Source organism: Poromitra crassiceps (assembly GCF_964638095.1).
Source record: "Poromitra crassiceps genome assembly, contig: HAP1_SCAFFOLD_699, whole genome shotgun sequence".
NCBI lineage: Eukaryota > Metazoa > Chordata > Actinopteri > Beryciformes > Melamphaidae > Poromitra > Poromitra crassiceps.
The window spans coordinates 57,020-72,500 of record NW_028151709.1 but is presented as its reverse complement, the minus strand read 5'-3'; the positions used below and the strand labels follow the sequence as shown (position 1 = coordinate 72,500).

Below are 15,481 nucleotides of genomic sequence, written 5' to 3'. Positions count from 1 at the left end.
GTAGAGTAGACAGAAGCAATGAGCGCTAACATTAACGTTAGTAGAGTAGACAGAAGCAATGAGCGCTAACATTAACGTTAGTAGAGTAGACAGAAGCAATGAGCGCTAACATTAACGTTAGTAGAGTAGACAGAAGCAATGAGCGCTAACATTAACGTTAGTAGAGTAGACAGAAGCAATGAGCGCTAACATTAACGTTAGTAGAGTAGACAGAAGCAATGAGCGCTAACATTAACGTTAGTAGAGTACACACAGGCATAAGTGCCGTTATTGCAGCAATAGACTCAATAACAAGAACAAGAGTATGCACCAGTGGAGTTTCTCATCTGACTGAATTTGGCGACACTGATTGGCTGAAGGAGTTGTTTGGCAAGGCAAGTAGTCCCACCCACTGAAATCTCTGTGGGTGGGTCCAGACTGATACGTAGAGTGAAAGATGTGAGGTCACGTCAAGCTAAGCTATGACTATATTATGACTATATATATGTATGATTCCAGTGAGAAACATGCTGTCTTCACTTAGAGACTCTTTTCTACAGAGGGGAACAGAGGACTGAGAGAGAGCTTCATCACATGGTGCAACGACCAATCACCTGAAGCTCAATATAAGCTAATCCAATGAGCTACCAGAGGAACGGGAGGGCACACCCCCTGTGCTGCTGGGGAAGTGAAGAGGGTGGACTCATACAAGTATCTTGAGGTCCAAATCAATATAATTAATGTGATTCTTAACTTAGGTCAACTTAAATGATTTTGCCGTCAAGTGTCAGCACTTAGACCGTTTTTTGTAGAACGACCCTAGATGGCTTTCTCAGCTACAGTGAGAAGCAAAACATTATGATGTCCCTCCCAGTGAATCTGACTTCTGAACTTTTACATATAAAAATGTCATCCCTTCATCATTTTATCCTATTAGACATGTGTGTGAAATGTGGTCATAATTAGGGTATGAATTCTTGAGTTATGAACAAAAACTGTATTTGTGAGGTCACAGAGACCTTTGACCACCAAAGTGTAATCAGTTCATCTTTGAGTCCAAGCAGACGTTTATGCCAGATGTCATGAAATACCCTCAAGGCGCTCCTGAGATATCGTGTTCAAATGGGACGGACTTGAGGTCACAGTGACCTTGAACTTTGACCACGAAAATCTAATGAGTTCATCCTTGAGTCCAAGTGGACATTAAGTGCCAAATTTGAAGAAATTCCTTAAAGGCGTTCCTGAGATATCGCATTAACGAGAATAGGACCTAGTGAAAATAATGCATCAAATGAAAGATACGTCTTTGTTGACAAATTTACATGTACAGGTTTGAAGGAGATATACAAGTGCAATTATGATCAAAGCAATCCTAAACATCTGTCTAATATATACTGTCTAATATATATTTGGCTTAAGCATAACACAGACACTGAAGTCTGTGTGTGTGTGTGTGTGTGATAGAGATGAAACGATATGAAAATTTCACATCATGATTATAGTGACCAAAATTATCAGAGTTATCAGTATTATCACGGTATTGTTAAAATCAGGGTTGTCAAAAATAATCGATAATAAGATGCATCACGATGCGGACGTGCACGATTCTGCATCGATTCCCAAATGTCAAAAATGTATTATTAAAAAAATAATAATAATAATAATAATAATCGAATAAAATATAATGGAAGTACATGCATTTGTTTATTTTAATTATGGATCATAATACAATGCAATTCCAAATGCACTTTTAAAAGTAGCCACACAGTGAGAAAAAATAAATCATGTATTGGGGAAAAAAAGTGATGCCTCGATTGAAGATGCATCGAGACGCATCGATAATCGTTTTATAATCGAATCGTAGCCCTCTGAATCGTAATCGAATCGAATCGTGAGGCCAGTGAAGATTCACAGCCCTAGTTCAAATGTGCTGAAATTTTTCAAAAAGTACTAATACACTCACTGAAATCATTTCTCCAAGGCTGCGCGTCTGCGTCTGGGAGACGGTTGCCAACTTTGGTTGATGATGGACCGTATTTACCATGTTTTTCAAAGCGTACGGTTATCGTAAGGAATTTTATCACGGTTATCATTAAAACCGGTTATCGTTTCATCCCTTGTGTGTGTGTGTGTGTGTGTGTGTGTGTGTGTGTGTGTGTGTGTGTGTGTCTGTGTGTGTGTGTGTTCCTACCTGGTGTGTGGTCTTGTTGAGGAACTCTTTGTGTGACTTGACTCTGCGGATCTCAGTGTAGTAGTATGTCTGAGAGTGTTCATAGAAGGCGTTCTCCAACCTAGAACATCACCAGGCAGAGTCAACTTACATGAGCTGTGGCTCAACCTGCATTTGATTGTAAAGGTAGGGTGTAAAGCTGACGTCATCTTTACATGAATACAGTACCTACCTGATAATATAGCCCACCAGGTGGTCAGTGAGTGAATAGCTCCTACCTGATAATATAGCCCACCAGGTGGTCAGTGTGTGAATAGCTCCTACCTGATAATATAGCCCACCAGGTGGTCAGTGTGTGGCAGGACGAAGAGGCTCTTTCCAGACAGATCACAGGCATTACAGAGAGATGCTGCTCTCTCTGACGCCACCAAGTCCTCTCCTGCACACACAACAGGTTCATGATGATCAGGTTTAGGTAATAGGGACACAGACTAGTCGGCTCACTAGTCCACTATCAAAAGCACTAGTCGACACTGCGCATCATAGTTGACTGAGCAAAGTTGACATTTGTATTGGGTGAAAAAAGTATGATATTTCCTGTGACTGGTCGACTAGTAGTTGACTACTGTTAGTCGATGACTACCGGTACTCAAATGCAGTAGTCGTGAATGCCCGACTTGGTAACAGGGCCCACAGTCATAAGTTGGGTTTCCATGCAAATTTGAATCGAATTTTCAGAAAGTCGGCAAAAGAAAATGCGGAATAATGCGCGTTTCCATCCGCTGCTATTAGACGAATTATAGAGCTGTCAATCACCTGGTGTTTGAGGCTGTCTGAGCTGCTGATCAGCTGCTAGACCCGATATACAGCTCTATTAAACACATCTGACGTTATTCATTTAAGGTTTATTGATGATCTACAAGTAGACAAAGGTACCATAAAACGCAATTTCTGGATTACCAGGTGCAATTCGGAAAGCATAACATTATAATCCACGGAGCAGCGATAGAAGGCTGAGTGAATGCAATTTAATTCAAGTCTAGAAGTGAGTCGCCTTAAAGTTAATATCCCAGTCTTCTTCTGTTTACCACGACGGGTATTGTGCTGCGTATTTACCATGATTTACCGTGTGTAGCCCTATTGTGTGGAGGCTACACAGCACGTCATATTTTGCAGTGATCAAGGCAAACTGCCTGGTTTTTCAATAGAGACAACAGAATATCGCTTCATCTGTTTCCACTGCACTTATCACATTTTCCTTTTATCGATACACCCGACTTTTCCGCCTCCTTCAAGCGTGAAAACTTTTTTGCGATATTTGGAGGTTTTTGCGAATTTGGCAGTGTTTTCCATTCAGTTTTTTTATGTGCAAATTGACATTTCGCATAAAAACAGGTGGATGGAAACCCGACTATGTATAATAGACACCTTTGCTCAGGTTGCACTATGGATGCCGCCATGTTGCTGCCTTTCTTCAAGAACTAGTGTTGGTAGTAAATGCCACAGTACAGTAATGCAGGGAAAAAGCAATGCCAGGACAGGATTTTTATTTGATTTATTTTGTATTTATTTATTTTGCTGCAGTAGCTACAGTGTCCCAAATTTAACCAGCTACTTTGATTGTTTTACCAGCTGACAAAGTTTTCAGATTCTTGTCAGAAGTCTGTACAAGCTAACTGTCCCCATGTAATGTGGACTAGTGGCCAGCGTTGACACGTCCCACACATGTGATTGATTGTGGCTTTACCTGGAGGCAGAGGGGTTTTCTTCTGGATTAACACCACAGCCACCTTGGTGTTCCGTCCCTGAAGACTGGTCCTAAGAACAGAGACACAATACAGATGTTACAATTCTAAAGATGCTTCCGGTGACCATAAGTGTACAGCAGCCATACAGCCGAAATAACAGACAAGCAACTCTGATTGAGTTGACTGCAAATGGGAATTTAAAGGGTGAGTAAGACGTTCTACTGAAAACAACTTAACAGAGTGGGCTAATAGCCAGTTTAGTTTACACTAAATAAAACCCTTATTACACCTAAAAATCGACTTAATTGCATGGAAAATGTGCAGTAAAACCATGGTAGCTTGTGGCAGTTGGTGCTTTAATTTGTCCTAGTTATTATATTGTCCTAGTTTGGGTGTTACCTGTGTAGACAGAACCCTGTTGGTGCTTTAGTTTGGCTGTTACCTGTGTAGACACAACCCTGTTGGTGCTTTAGTTTGGCTGTTACCTGTGTAGACAGAACCCTGTTGGTGCTTTAGTTTGGCTGTTACCTGTGTAGACACAACCCTGTTGGTGCTTTAGTTTGGCTGTTACCTGTGTAGACAGACGCCTGTTGGTGCTTTAGTTTGGCAGTTACCTGTGTAGACAGAACCCTGTTGGTGCTTTAGTTTGGCAGTTACCTGTGTAGACAGAACCCTGTTGGTGCTTTAGTTTGGCTGTTACCTGTGTAGACAGAACCCTGTTGGTGCTTTAGTTTGGCTGTTACCTGTGTAGACAGAACCCTGTTGGTGCTTTAGTTTGGCTGTTACCTGTGTAGACAGAACCCTGTTGGTGCTTTAGTTTGGCTGTTACCTGTGTAGACACAACCCTGTTGGTGCTTTAGTTTGGCTGTTACCTGTGTAGACAGAACCCTGTTGGTGCTTTAGTTTGGCTGTTACCTGTGTAGACAGAACCCTGTTGGTGCTTTAGTTTGGCTGTTACCTGTGTAGACAGATGCCTGTTGGTGCTTTAGTTTGGCTGTTACCTGTGTAGACAGAACCCTGTTGGTGCTTTAGTTTGGCTGTTACCTGTGTAGACAGATGCCTGTTGGTGCTTTAGTTTGGCTGTTACCTGTGTAGACAGATGCCTATTGGTGCTTTAGTTGGTGCTTTAGTTTAGCTGTTACCTGTGTAGACAGAACCCTGTTGGTGCTTTAGTTTGGCAGTTACCTGTGTAGACAGATGCCTGTTGGTGCTTTAGTTTGGCTGTTACCTGTGTAGACAGAACCCTGTTGGTGCTTTAGTTTGGCTGTTACCTGTGTAGACAGAACCCTGTTGGTGCTTTAGTTTGGCAGTTACCTGTGTAGACAGATGCCTGTTGGTGCTTTAGTTTGGCTGTTACCTGTGTAGACAGAACCCTGTTGGTGCTTTAGTTTGGCTGTTACCTGTGTAGACAGAACCCTGTTGGTGCTTTAGTTTGGCTGTTACCTGTGTAGACAGAACCCTGTTGGTGCTTTAGTTTGGCTGTTACCTGTGTAGACAGAACCCTGTTGGTGCTTTAGTTTGGCTGTTACCTGTGTAGACAGAACCCTGTTGGTGCTTTAGTTTGGCTGTTACCTGTGTAGACAGGTGCTTTAGTTTGGCTGTTACCTGTGTAGACAGAACCCTGTTGGTGCTTTAGTTTGGCAGTTACCTGTGTAGACAGAACCCTGTTGGTGCTTTAGTTTGGCTGTTACCTGTGTAGACAGAACCCTGTTGGTGCTTTAGTTTGGCTGTTACCTGTGTAGACAGAACCCTGTTGGTGCTTTAGTTTGGCTGTTACCTGTGTAGACAGAACCCTGTTGGTGCTTTAGTTTGGCTGTTACCTGTGTAGACAGAACCCTGGTGGTGCTTTAGTTTGGCTGTTACCTGTGTAGACAGAACCCTGTTGGTGCTTTAGTTTGGCTGTTACCTGTGTAGACAGAACCCTGTTGGTGCTTTAGTTTGGCTGTTACCTGTGTAGACAGAACCCTGTTGGTGCTTTAGTTTGGCTGTTACCTGTGTAGACAGAACCCTGTTGGTGCTTTAGTTTGGCTGTTACCTGTGTAGACAGAACCCTGGTGGTGCTTTAGTTTGGCTGTTACCTGTGTAGACAGAACCCTGTTGGTGCTTTAGTTTGGCTGTTACCTGTGTAGACAGAACCCTGTTGGTGCTTTAGTTTGGCTGTTACCTGTGTAGACAGAACCCTGTTGGTGCTTTAGTTTGGCTGTTACCTGTGTAGACAGAACCCTGTTGGTGCTTTAGTTTGGCTGTTACCTGTGTAGACAGAACCCTGTTGGTGCTTTAGTTTGGCAGTTACCTGTACCTGCTGCACATGATCACAAATATCCAAAGTGATGTCATGTGTGCAGTGCACAAATGACATCACTGGTGCACAACTGAACTCAAATCAACTCAACTCTCAATAACTGTCAAACTAAATGAATGCCTCCAAAACTGTTGCTGTTCAACTGCTTGTTGAACAGCAAAACGTTTTGGCGACAGCATACTAAAATACCAGTTATGCAATGGTGGAAGGATTTTCTGGAAGACTGAACTTCATGGACTTTGTGCTGCAGAATGGTGGATCTATTAACAGAGAAACCCAAGGAACCCAGCCTGTTTCCAAGAAGTTATTCATAACAAGTTATTCAGCAGACCATCTCCCCTGCTCACTAACTTTGATGAACTTTCCCTCCAGCTTGCTCAGCTCATTCACTTGGCTGAATGTAGCCTTCACAGGGCTGAATGTAGCCTTCACAGGGCTGAATGTAGCCTTCACAGGGCTGCATGTACCCTTCACAGGGCTGAATGTAGCCTTCACAGGGCTGAATGTAGCCTTCACAGGGCTGAATGTAGCCTTCACAGGGCTGAATGTAGCCTTCACAGGGCTGCATGTAGCCTTCACAGGGCTGAATGTAGCCTTCACAGGGCTGAATGTAGCCTTCACAGGGCTGAATGTAGCCTTCACAGGGCTGAATGTAGCCTTCACAGGGCTGAATGTAGCCTTCACAGGGCTGAATGTAGCCTTCACAGGGCTAGATGTAGCCTTCGCAGGGCTGCATGTAGCCTTCACTTGGCTGAATGTAGCCTTCACAGGGCTGAATGTAGCCTTCACAGGGCTGAATGTAGCCTTCACAGGGCTGAATGTAGCCTTCACAGGGCTGCATGTACCCTTCACAGGGCTGAATGTAGCCTTCACAGGGCTGAATGTAGCCTTCACAGGGCTGAATGTAGCCTTCACAGGGCTGAATGTAGCCTTCACAGGGCTGCATGTAGCCTTCACAGGGCTGAATGTAGCCTTCACAGGGCTGAATGTAGCCTTCACAGGGCTGAATGTAGCCTTCACAGGGCTGAATGTAGCCTTCACAGGGCTGAATGTAGCCTTCACAGGGCTGAATGTAGCCTTCACAGGGCTAGATGTAGCCTTCGCAGGGCTGAATGTAGCCTTCGCAGGGCTGCATGTAGCCTTCACAGGGCTGAATGTAGCCTTCACAGGGCTGAATGTAGCCTTCACAGGGCTGAATGTAGCCTTCACAGGGCTGAATGTAGCCTTCACAGGGCTGCATGTAGCCTTCACAGGGCTGAATGTAGCCTTCACAGGGCTGCATGTAGCCTTCACAGGGCTGCATGTAGCCTTCACAGGGCTGAATGTAGCCTTCACAGGGCTGAATGTAGCCTTCACAGGGCTGAATGTAGCCTTCACAGGGCTGAATGTAGCCTTCACAGGGCTGAATGTAGCCTTCACAGGGCTGGACATGCTGCAGTATGCACACAGATCTTATTTCCCCATTTGGAGACTGTCGCTGCAGGCCGCGAGGTGTGACCGGTCTGATCTGTTAACAAGGGCGCAGAAATGAAACTGCGTGCACTGCCAGACGCTCCGTGTCACTTCAGCGTCCGGTGTGTTTGCACCATTATTAGACTGTTCAATAGGGGTGGGAATCGCTGAGTAGCTCACGATACGATATCGTCACGATACTTGGCCCTCGATAACGATATTATCACGATACAGCAATACTGCGATACTGCGATAATCGATATATTGGAAGACGATACATCACGATACCTGTGTAACTGAAGAGAAAAAAATACCCCTAAAAGGCAAGAAGCAGGTATTATGTATTTATTAGCAGAATTGACATGAACTCTCTCAGAGTTCACTCACTCATACCATTTTCGATACCACGGAGGAAAAGTTACACATTAAGTCTTTTTATTATTATTATTAAAACAAGAAAACCTATATAACCTACCTACCTATATAATTTCTAAAAGTAGATATTAATGATCAAACATTTCCATTCATGTAGCCTACAGTATTTATGTTTTTGTTTCAACTACAAACATAAATAAACGTCAACTTTTTTTGTCCCACCCCTACTGTTCAAGTGTCTTTATTAGAAGAATCAGAATCAGAATCAGCTTTAGTGGCCAAGTATGTGCACAACTGCACATACAAGGAAATTGGCTCCGGTCCGCTTAACTCTTATTATACCATGGTCTGAGTGAATACTCGATTCTGATTGGCTGCAAGGTGTCCATTAAAAAGTGATATTGTACAGTGATAATGGACACCTAGCTAAATGGTCTGTTCACCGTTCATATCAATGCGCCATAGTTTCATCAGTGTTATCAGGAGAGCAGTTTGAGCTCTATACCCCCGTTAAGGGTTAATATGACAATTTTGGATGTTGAGAAAAAAATTGACTCGGTCAAAGTAAGTATTTAAATCACCCCTGTGTGCTCAGTTTATCAAAAATAACTCTTATTTACAATTTTGATTTTCGTTTCGGAGATTTTTAACCTCGCGTCACCAGGCTCTTCTCGGCGAGAAAGAGAAGATTTCCCTCGTGCACGAGAGAGAGAGAGAGAGAGAGAGAGAGAGAGAGAGAGAGAGAGAGAGAGAGAGAGAGACAACTCTCTCTGCATTTCACCACATCAGCAGCACACGCAGGGCGCTGCTCTCTCACTCTCACTTCCTGAAAGTCTTCGCTCTTAAATGTTAATATACTTGGCCAATACGTATCTATCATACAAAATAAAGCAAGCTGCCAAACGGTAATGTCTTCATTTAATGTAGAACGCAAAACATCGTTAAACCTGCATTCCTGTAATAAAGTTAACGTTTGAGTCGGCTTTAAAACGGAGCGGGTGGTGGAGGTGGGAGGGACTATTTTATTTCGTGGAAGACTGATTTACAGTATGAATAACAGACATTTAGCCATTTAGATTGCTTTATTTATTACACATGGAAATATAAATGACTGGTCTTATTGTTTTGTTGGCAAGTGACCATGGTATAAGCGGGTTAATGCACTTCGAGGTGTCCATTATCACTTTTTAAGGGACTTCGCGGAGGCAACCGTCCTCGGCTTCGCCTCGGACGGTTCACGCCTCCACGTCGTCCCTTAAAAAGTGATAATGGACACCTCGTCGTACATTAACCCTTACATGTACTCACACACAAAAGAAAAATGTATGCTCAGTCTAAAACAAACAAGAATAACAAACAAAGGATAATTAAACATTTACATTAACTACTATATACAATTCAATAATAATAAGTGTATGAAAAAAGCATCTATTTTGAATATGTGTATATGAAAGTAATGTATCTACTGTATCTATGATGAATATGAATTCCTAGGGTGTGTATATATAGATATTAGAGGTGTCACGATACACTCAGTTCACGATACGATACAATATTTTAACAATATTTTTTTGCGATCGATTTGTAAGTTGAGGGGGCATCCTCCACGCTAATTTGAGTAATTTCACCATTTTCATCCTCCGTGTCTGTAACGTCCCTCGTCTGTTCAAACAAAGCAATGAAAAGGAGAGCGAGCATGCAATCAGATGCAGATCAGTGCCACCATGTTCAGCTTCGTTTTCTTGCGATATGAGATTTCATCTCAACGATACATATTGTCACGTTTTGATATCGCGATATATCGTGGGACGATATATTGTGACATCCCTAATATACATATATATATATATATATATTATATGGATAAATAAGCTACGTATAAGTAAGCTACATGTATAAACAATCAGGTATCAGATATTGCACAGATATTAAAGTGCAACATGTTATTGTTGTTCATTTACCCCCAACATGGTCACTTACTCTAAGTTGTTGTGGATAAGAGCTTGGATGTAAAACAATCATTACAAACCATTTTCAAGATTTGATATGAAGAAAATCTGCTTTCTGAATTGAGGGACTTAAAGCAAGTAGAACATAGGCCTGACTCACTGATGGAGAGACACAGACAGACAGACAGACAGACAGACAGACACACACAAGGGCTGTGAATCTTCACTGGCCTCACGATTCGATTACGATTCAGAGGGCTACGATTCGATTCGATAACGATTATCGATGCATCTCGATGCATCTTAAATCGATGCATCACTTTTTTTCCCGAATACATGATTTTTTTTCTCACTTTCTTTTTTCTCACTGTGTGGCTACTTTTAAAATAAAAGTGCATTTAGAATTGCATTGTATTATGATCCATAATTAAAATAAACAACTGCATGTACTTCCATTATATTTTATTTGATTATAAAAAATAAAATAAAAATAATAATAATAATAATAATAGATTTTTGACATTTGTGAATCGATGCAGAATCGTGCAGGTCCGCATCGCGATGCATCTTATAATCGATTATTTTTGACACCCCTAACACACACACACACACACACACACACACACACACACACACACACACACACACACACAGAGACACACACTCCTACCTGACAATCTCCACTTTAGTGGCACACTCAGACTGTTTCTCCTTCCACGTTGGGTCGTCCCAGTCCAGCTCATAGAACAGAACCACCAGAGCCGGCACCAGGTTCAGGTGTTTGTTCATCCAGCCTGTCTTCAGGATGCCTTTAGGGATGTACCACTCATACGAGGTCCGCTGGAGAGGGAGAGACAAACGACAGTATAGAGACTCACACAAATGTCTACATTGTACAACATACAGCAGCACTGACGTGTGGTAAATGGTAAATGGCCTGCATTTATATAGCGCTTTTATCCAAAGCTCTTTACAGTCAGTAGGTACATTCACCCATTCACACACCGATGGCGGCAGGTTACCACGCAGGGTGCTGGCACACCAACGGGAGCAATTTGGGGTTCAGTGTCTTGCCCAAGGACACTTCGACATGCAGACTGGAGGAGGCGGGAAACGAACCACCGACCTCTTTTATCCAAAGCGATTAGTGGACGACCCGCTCTACCTCCTGAGCTACAGCCGCGCATTATGTGCTCAGTAGCTCAGTAGCCTACTGTGGCTATCGTTTCTTTTGATTGACTGATTATTACTATAAAGAGGACTTTCCTTGGTCTTCTTTCTGCAGCCAGCCAGCTGGGCAATGGTGAATGTGCGACACGCAGAAATGCTTCGCAGGTTCCAACACCAACCTCCTACTGCCCGATGAAGACCCGTGAGGGTCGAAACGTTGTATCTTTGTAATTAAAAACTCACCGTGGGAGCTTCAAAAACAGTGTCCGGATTATTTTTTCCTTTACCAACACGAACCTGTCATCAACCTAACTAATAAGCTGAATGGAAACTCCAAATTTCGAAAAGAAAAAATCAGCAAATACTGCAAAAAGGTTTTACGTCCCCTTGAGGCAGATTTGTTTGTCTGTTGATAGAGAGGTTATTCTAAAAACATGTTTTGTGAAATAATAATGATGCAGAGTTACCTCAACCCTGTGTTCTGCACAGCTGGCAGCTTGTACAGTCTGATTCTAATTTTGGGATTGTTGACTTTTCAAAGTTCAGTTAGAATTTGTGCAAAACCTGAATGGAAATCTAACTATGGTCTGCTAGTATTTTATTTTTTGCATGTGTGGCACCCTAGGAAGGTTGATTGTTTGACTGCAAAAAAAAGGGAGAAAACTGACTTTCAACAAACTCAATCCGCAATTATACAGTGATGGTCCTGGAGGCACATTTGTAGAGGAAGAACAGCTGATATGTTCACCAAATTGCATGTAATTTTAACTTATAGGAGGAGGTGTGATTATTTCTGGCCCCAATTATGAAATTGTTTCCTTCTGTTCATTCCCTCATCCACCAAACATTCAATACACAAAATATCTCATGCACACTCCATTGGTAATGGGAACTAGGAATTTCCCAGGTCAAAGACAGGAACGCCGCCCTGTGACGTCACCTGACCTCAGATTTCATCCCCCAAGATGGCAGCTCCGCACTTCAACAGTAGTGAAAGTTGTAGTAAATACTGTTTATTCAAATGAGATAATTCCTAGTTCCCAATACAAATTGAATGTGCCATCAGACACTGCTTATTGAAATTTAGTCAAACTTGAGGAAATTATGCATCTCAGCATGCATTTTCCAAATTACTGACCAGAGAGACTGTGTCATTTGTGGAGGACATGTTTACAATACTGTTACCTTGTTAATTTTGACCTGTACTTCTAGTGCCCCGCTGTGGCCAATCAGTGTGATTTTGAAAATGTTAACATTTTCAAATGATAGCAATCAATTGGGAGAGGTTGATGTGAATTACTTCTTGAAGATCTCGCTGTCTATTGCTCACCTTGGTGCGACATTTGGGGTACTCGTGGTCTCCTGGGAGGACTTTGAAAGAGATGGGGACTCTGTCGGCCCGGCGGTTAGCGCAGAAGGCATCCCAGATGGCTCGGTGCACTGCGTTGTAGACCACATCCAGCCCGGTCAAAGCTACAAAGGCCATGGGCCGACAACATAACTCTGGAGGGAGTTCCCACTGGGAACCTGCCATCATGACTGTTCAACACCTAAAAGAAAAACATCAGCATTCTCATTCTAAGATCAGAAAACAGAACAGCTATAAGATCAGTAAAGGAAAACAATCTCAGAGGCTCTTACACCACTCATTACCAGAAATGTGTCATAGTCAATGTATGCCAGGAGTGGTCAACCGTAGCTCTCAAACACCAGCAAAACTGTATCTATAGCCCCTTTTGTGAACGTTTAGATACTCTTTTCAAACATGCTAAATTGAAGTTCAAATTTAAGTGGACAGCAATTTGCTAAATGAAAAAATACTATATTGAAATATGTTAAATATATTCAAAATCCTAAAAGAAAAACGAATATAGTTATAGAGACAAATTGTGGCATGTTTGTGTTTTCAATAAGGTTTCTTTAAAAAAAGAAAAGAAAAAAAAACATAATCTATACATTTCCTATGTCAACCCAAGTACGAAATACTGCGTCTACTGTAAGGCTACCTGTTGTTAGTGTTTTAGCTCAATGTGTTATGACTAGTGTTCTTGTTGGGAGAAAACTAGTGTTGGTTTGGGTAAAATGATATCGATTTTGAGACATGGACGCAGTGTTTTGGTGCATTTTGGAGGAGGCTAGAGTGACAGGCAGCCAGAAGCTAACCAACGTTAGTGGTGTAATGCTAATGTGACACAAACACTTGTCACATTCAAATGAAAGTCTACTGTATCTCATTATATGACAGTTTAGCTACTTGCTAACTTTAGGTTACGAAGACAAACATGACAACATAGCAAGCAGGAAGTAAGCTAGCCATTGCCATTTAACCTTATCCTGTCATGTCTACTTGATGTCCTTTTATCAACTGGTAATAAAGTTGCGTTTTGCGTGTCACATTATGAAGTAACTAGCTAGCTAATATATATTAAGAAAAAAACATACCGCGACTGCATCACATGAAGTGAAGGGTGTTAAGAGCGAGTAAGCTGCAGTCCACTAGCTAGCAGTCGGGTGGGTTAAGGAGAAGAGGCTAGCTAGGCTAGGCTAGCTGTCAGGTCTGTACAGCTGGAGCTCCAGGCCGAGACGAGTCGTTTTATCCCAACTCCGGATCTGGTCATCGCCCGAAAACCAATCTGCGGTGTGTCATCAGTCAGTGGATAGATTCCACAGAGACAGAAGTAAAGTAGCTATTCCAGCAGCTAACGTTAATTGGAGAAAAACACAAGCTAGCTAGCAGCCGGTTTGTTTGTATTTCCGGTCACCACCTTCTTCTTCTTCTTGTGGTTTTAATGGCGGTTGGCAAACAGCTTTCGGGTGCATTACCGCCACCCATTGACCTGGAGTGTGGACTAAAATCTATTCTCTTTGTCAATCAATTTTCTCAGATTGTATTAATTAATCTTGTTGATATTAAATACTCCAGAATGAGTAGTTTATCCAACGCTTATCCCCTGAAGGTTATCCTCCTCTTCTTCTTCCTCCTCCTCTTCTTCTTCTTCTTCTTCTTCTTCTTCTTCTTCTTCTTCTTCTTCTTCTTCTTCTTCTTCTTCTGTTGACTTTTATGGCAGTTGGCATCCAAGTGTTGCATTACCGCCTCCTACAGGATTCTGACATCTTTGAGTGCAAACTATTTACAGTGATGTGCTCCCATTCCCGATACTGTGTCCATTGTGCTGCATTCACGTACTCCTCGGAAGCTCGCACTTACCAGTTGTGAATTCGTAGTTGCTACATGACACCATTCAAGTGCTCAAGTTGGTCAGAAAGAGCAACAAACATGGATGACAGGTGGCCAGAAGTAAGGTTGTTTTCTCGTGGCTGGTGTTTCCTTACCAAAAGCAAGTAGTGTGTCATTATGGTATAGCCTAGCTCCATAGGCCACAATTGGTATCTACTAAAATAAATGATAGCTATGAACAGAATAATGAAATATATAGGCCTAACTTTTTAGAGTCAATTGGTGACACGGACTCCATACTTTCCGCCATTGTTGTAGCCTACTCCCGAAACCTCACGTGAGGTTTCGAGGTGGTCCTCGTCTGTGAAGATGATCTTGCTGAACACACATTTCCACTCCCATAAGCTTGTGTTAACCACATAGGCCTACCTTATTTCATGCATTTTAATAGAAATCCCCATACTAAAATTACATTACATTACATTACGTCATTTGGCAGACGCTTTTATCCAAAGCGACTTACAATAACACATTTTTGTCAGCAATAGAGCAATCTACTATGGAGCACAGTCTGTGATAACTACAACTTCTGAAGGAACAGTGGTACAAGTTTAGGTTAGTGGTACAAGTTAAGGTTAGTTTTTTTTTTTTTTTTTTTTTTGGGTGAAAGAGAGAGAACGAAGTTAGATCAAGAAGGGCCCAGATGGAGCCTGAAAAGGTGCGTCTTTAGTCTTTTCCGAAAGATCGGCAGTGATTCAGCCGTCCTGACCGAAATCCTATCGAATTTTCCCCTTACGAACCAAGATGGTGGCGATTTGCTACGTCCGACTCATTCCTGCGGTACTCTATTGTCTGAGTCTGTGAGAATTCATGCCTCAGTGTTTTCTCAATCTCCTCTCCAGAAATGAGAAATGTCCACAATGTTCAGGAACCTTCTAGCACCATCTTTTTTTCAGTTTTTTTTCACGTTAGGAAGACAACAGATCTTCAAAGTAAAACACTTAGTCAAACGTAGTTTGAACAGCCCTCCCCTTCCAGATAATTGAAAGATGAAACTTTAAAGAGGACACTAAACATTTGATCATGATGAGTTAATTTGCATCTCACCTCAGACAAGACAGGACACGGCTTTCAAGTCTGACATTTACACACATTTTC

At 42.2% G+C, this 15,481-nt stretch overlaps 1 protein-coding gene across 1 annotated transcript in view; it reads right to left on the bottom strand.

Annotated features, from left to right (window-relative positions):
• The window catches only part of LOC310771488 (trafficking protein particle complex subunit 11-like), a gene marked incomplete at its 3' end in the record, with an annotated part of 16,904 nt that extends 2,972 nt beyond the window's left edge, over positions 1 to 13,932 (bottom strand). Inside the window, exons 1-6 of the mRNA XM_083664089.1 lie at positions 13,588 to 13,932; positions 12,476 to 12,695; positions 10,646 to 10,815; positions 3,897 to 3,967; positions 2,474 to 2,588; positions 2,171 to 2,270 (exon numbers count right to left, since the gene is read on the bottom strand). Of these exons, the coding sequence (XP_083520215.1) occupies positions 2,171 to 2,270; positions 2,474 to 2,588; positions 3,897 to 3,967; positions 10,646 to 10,815; positions 12,476 to 12,682 (663 nt within the window). The remainder of the gene's footprint in view (positions 1 to 2,170; positions 2,271 to 2,473; positions 2,589 to 3,896; positions 3,968 to 10,645; positions 10,816 to 12,475; positions 12,696 to 13,587) is intronic.
• Positions 13,933 to 15,481: the final 1,549 nt, after the last annotated feature.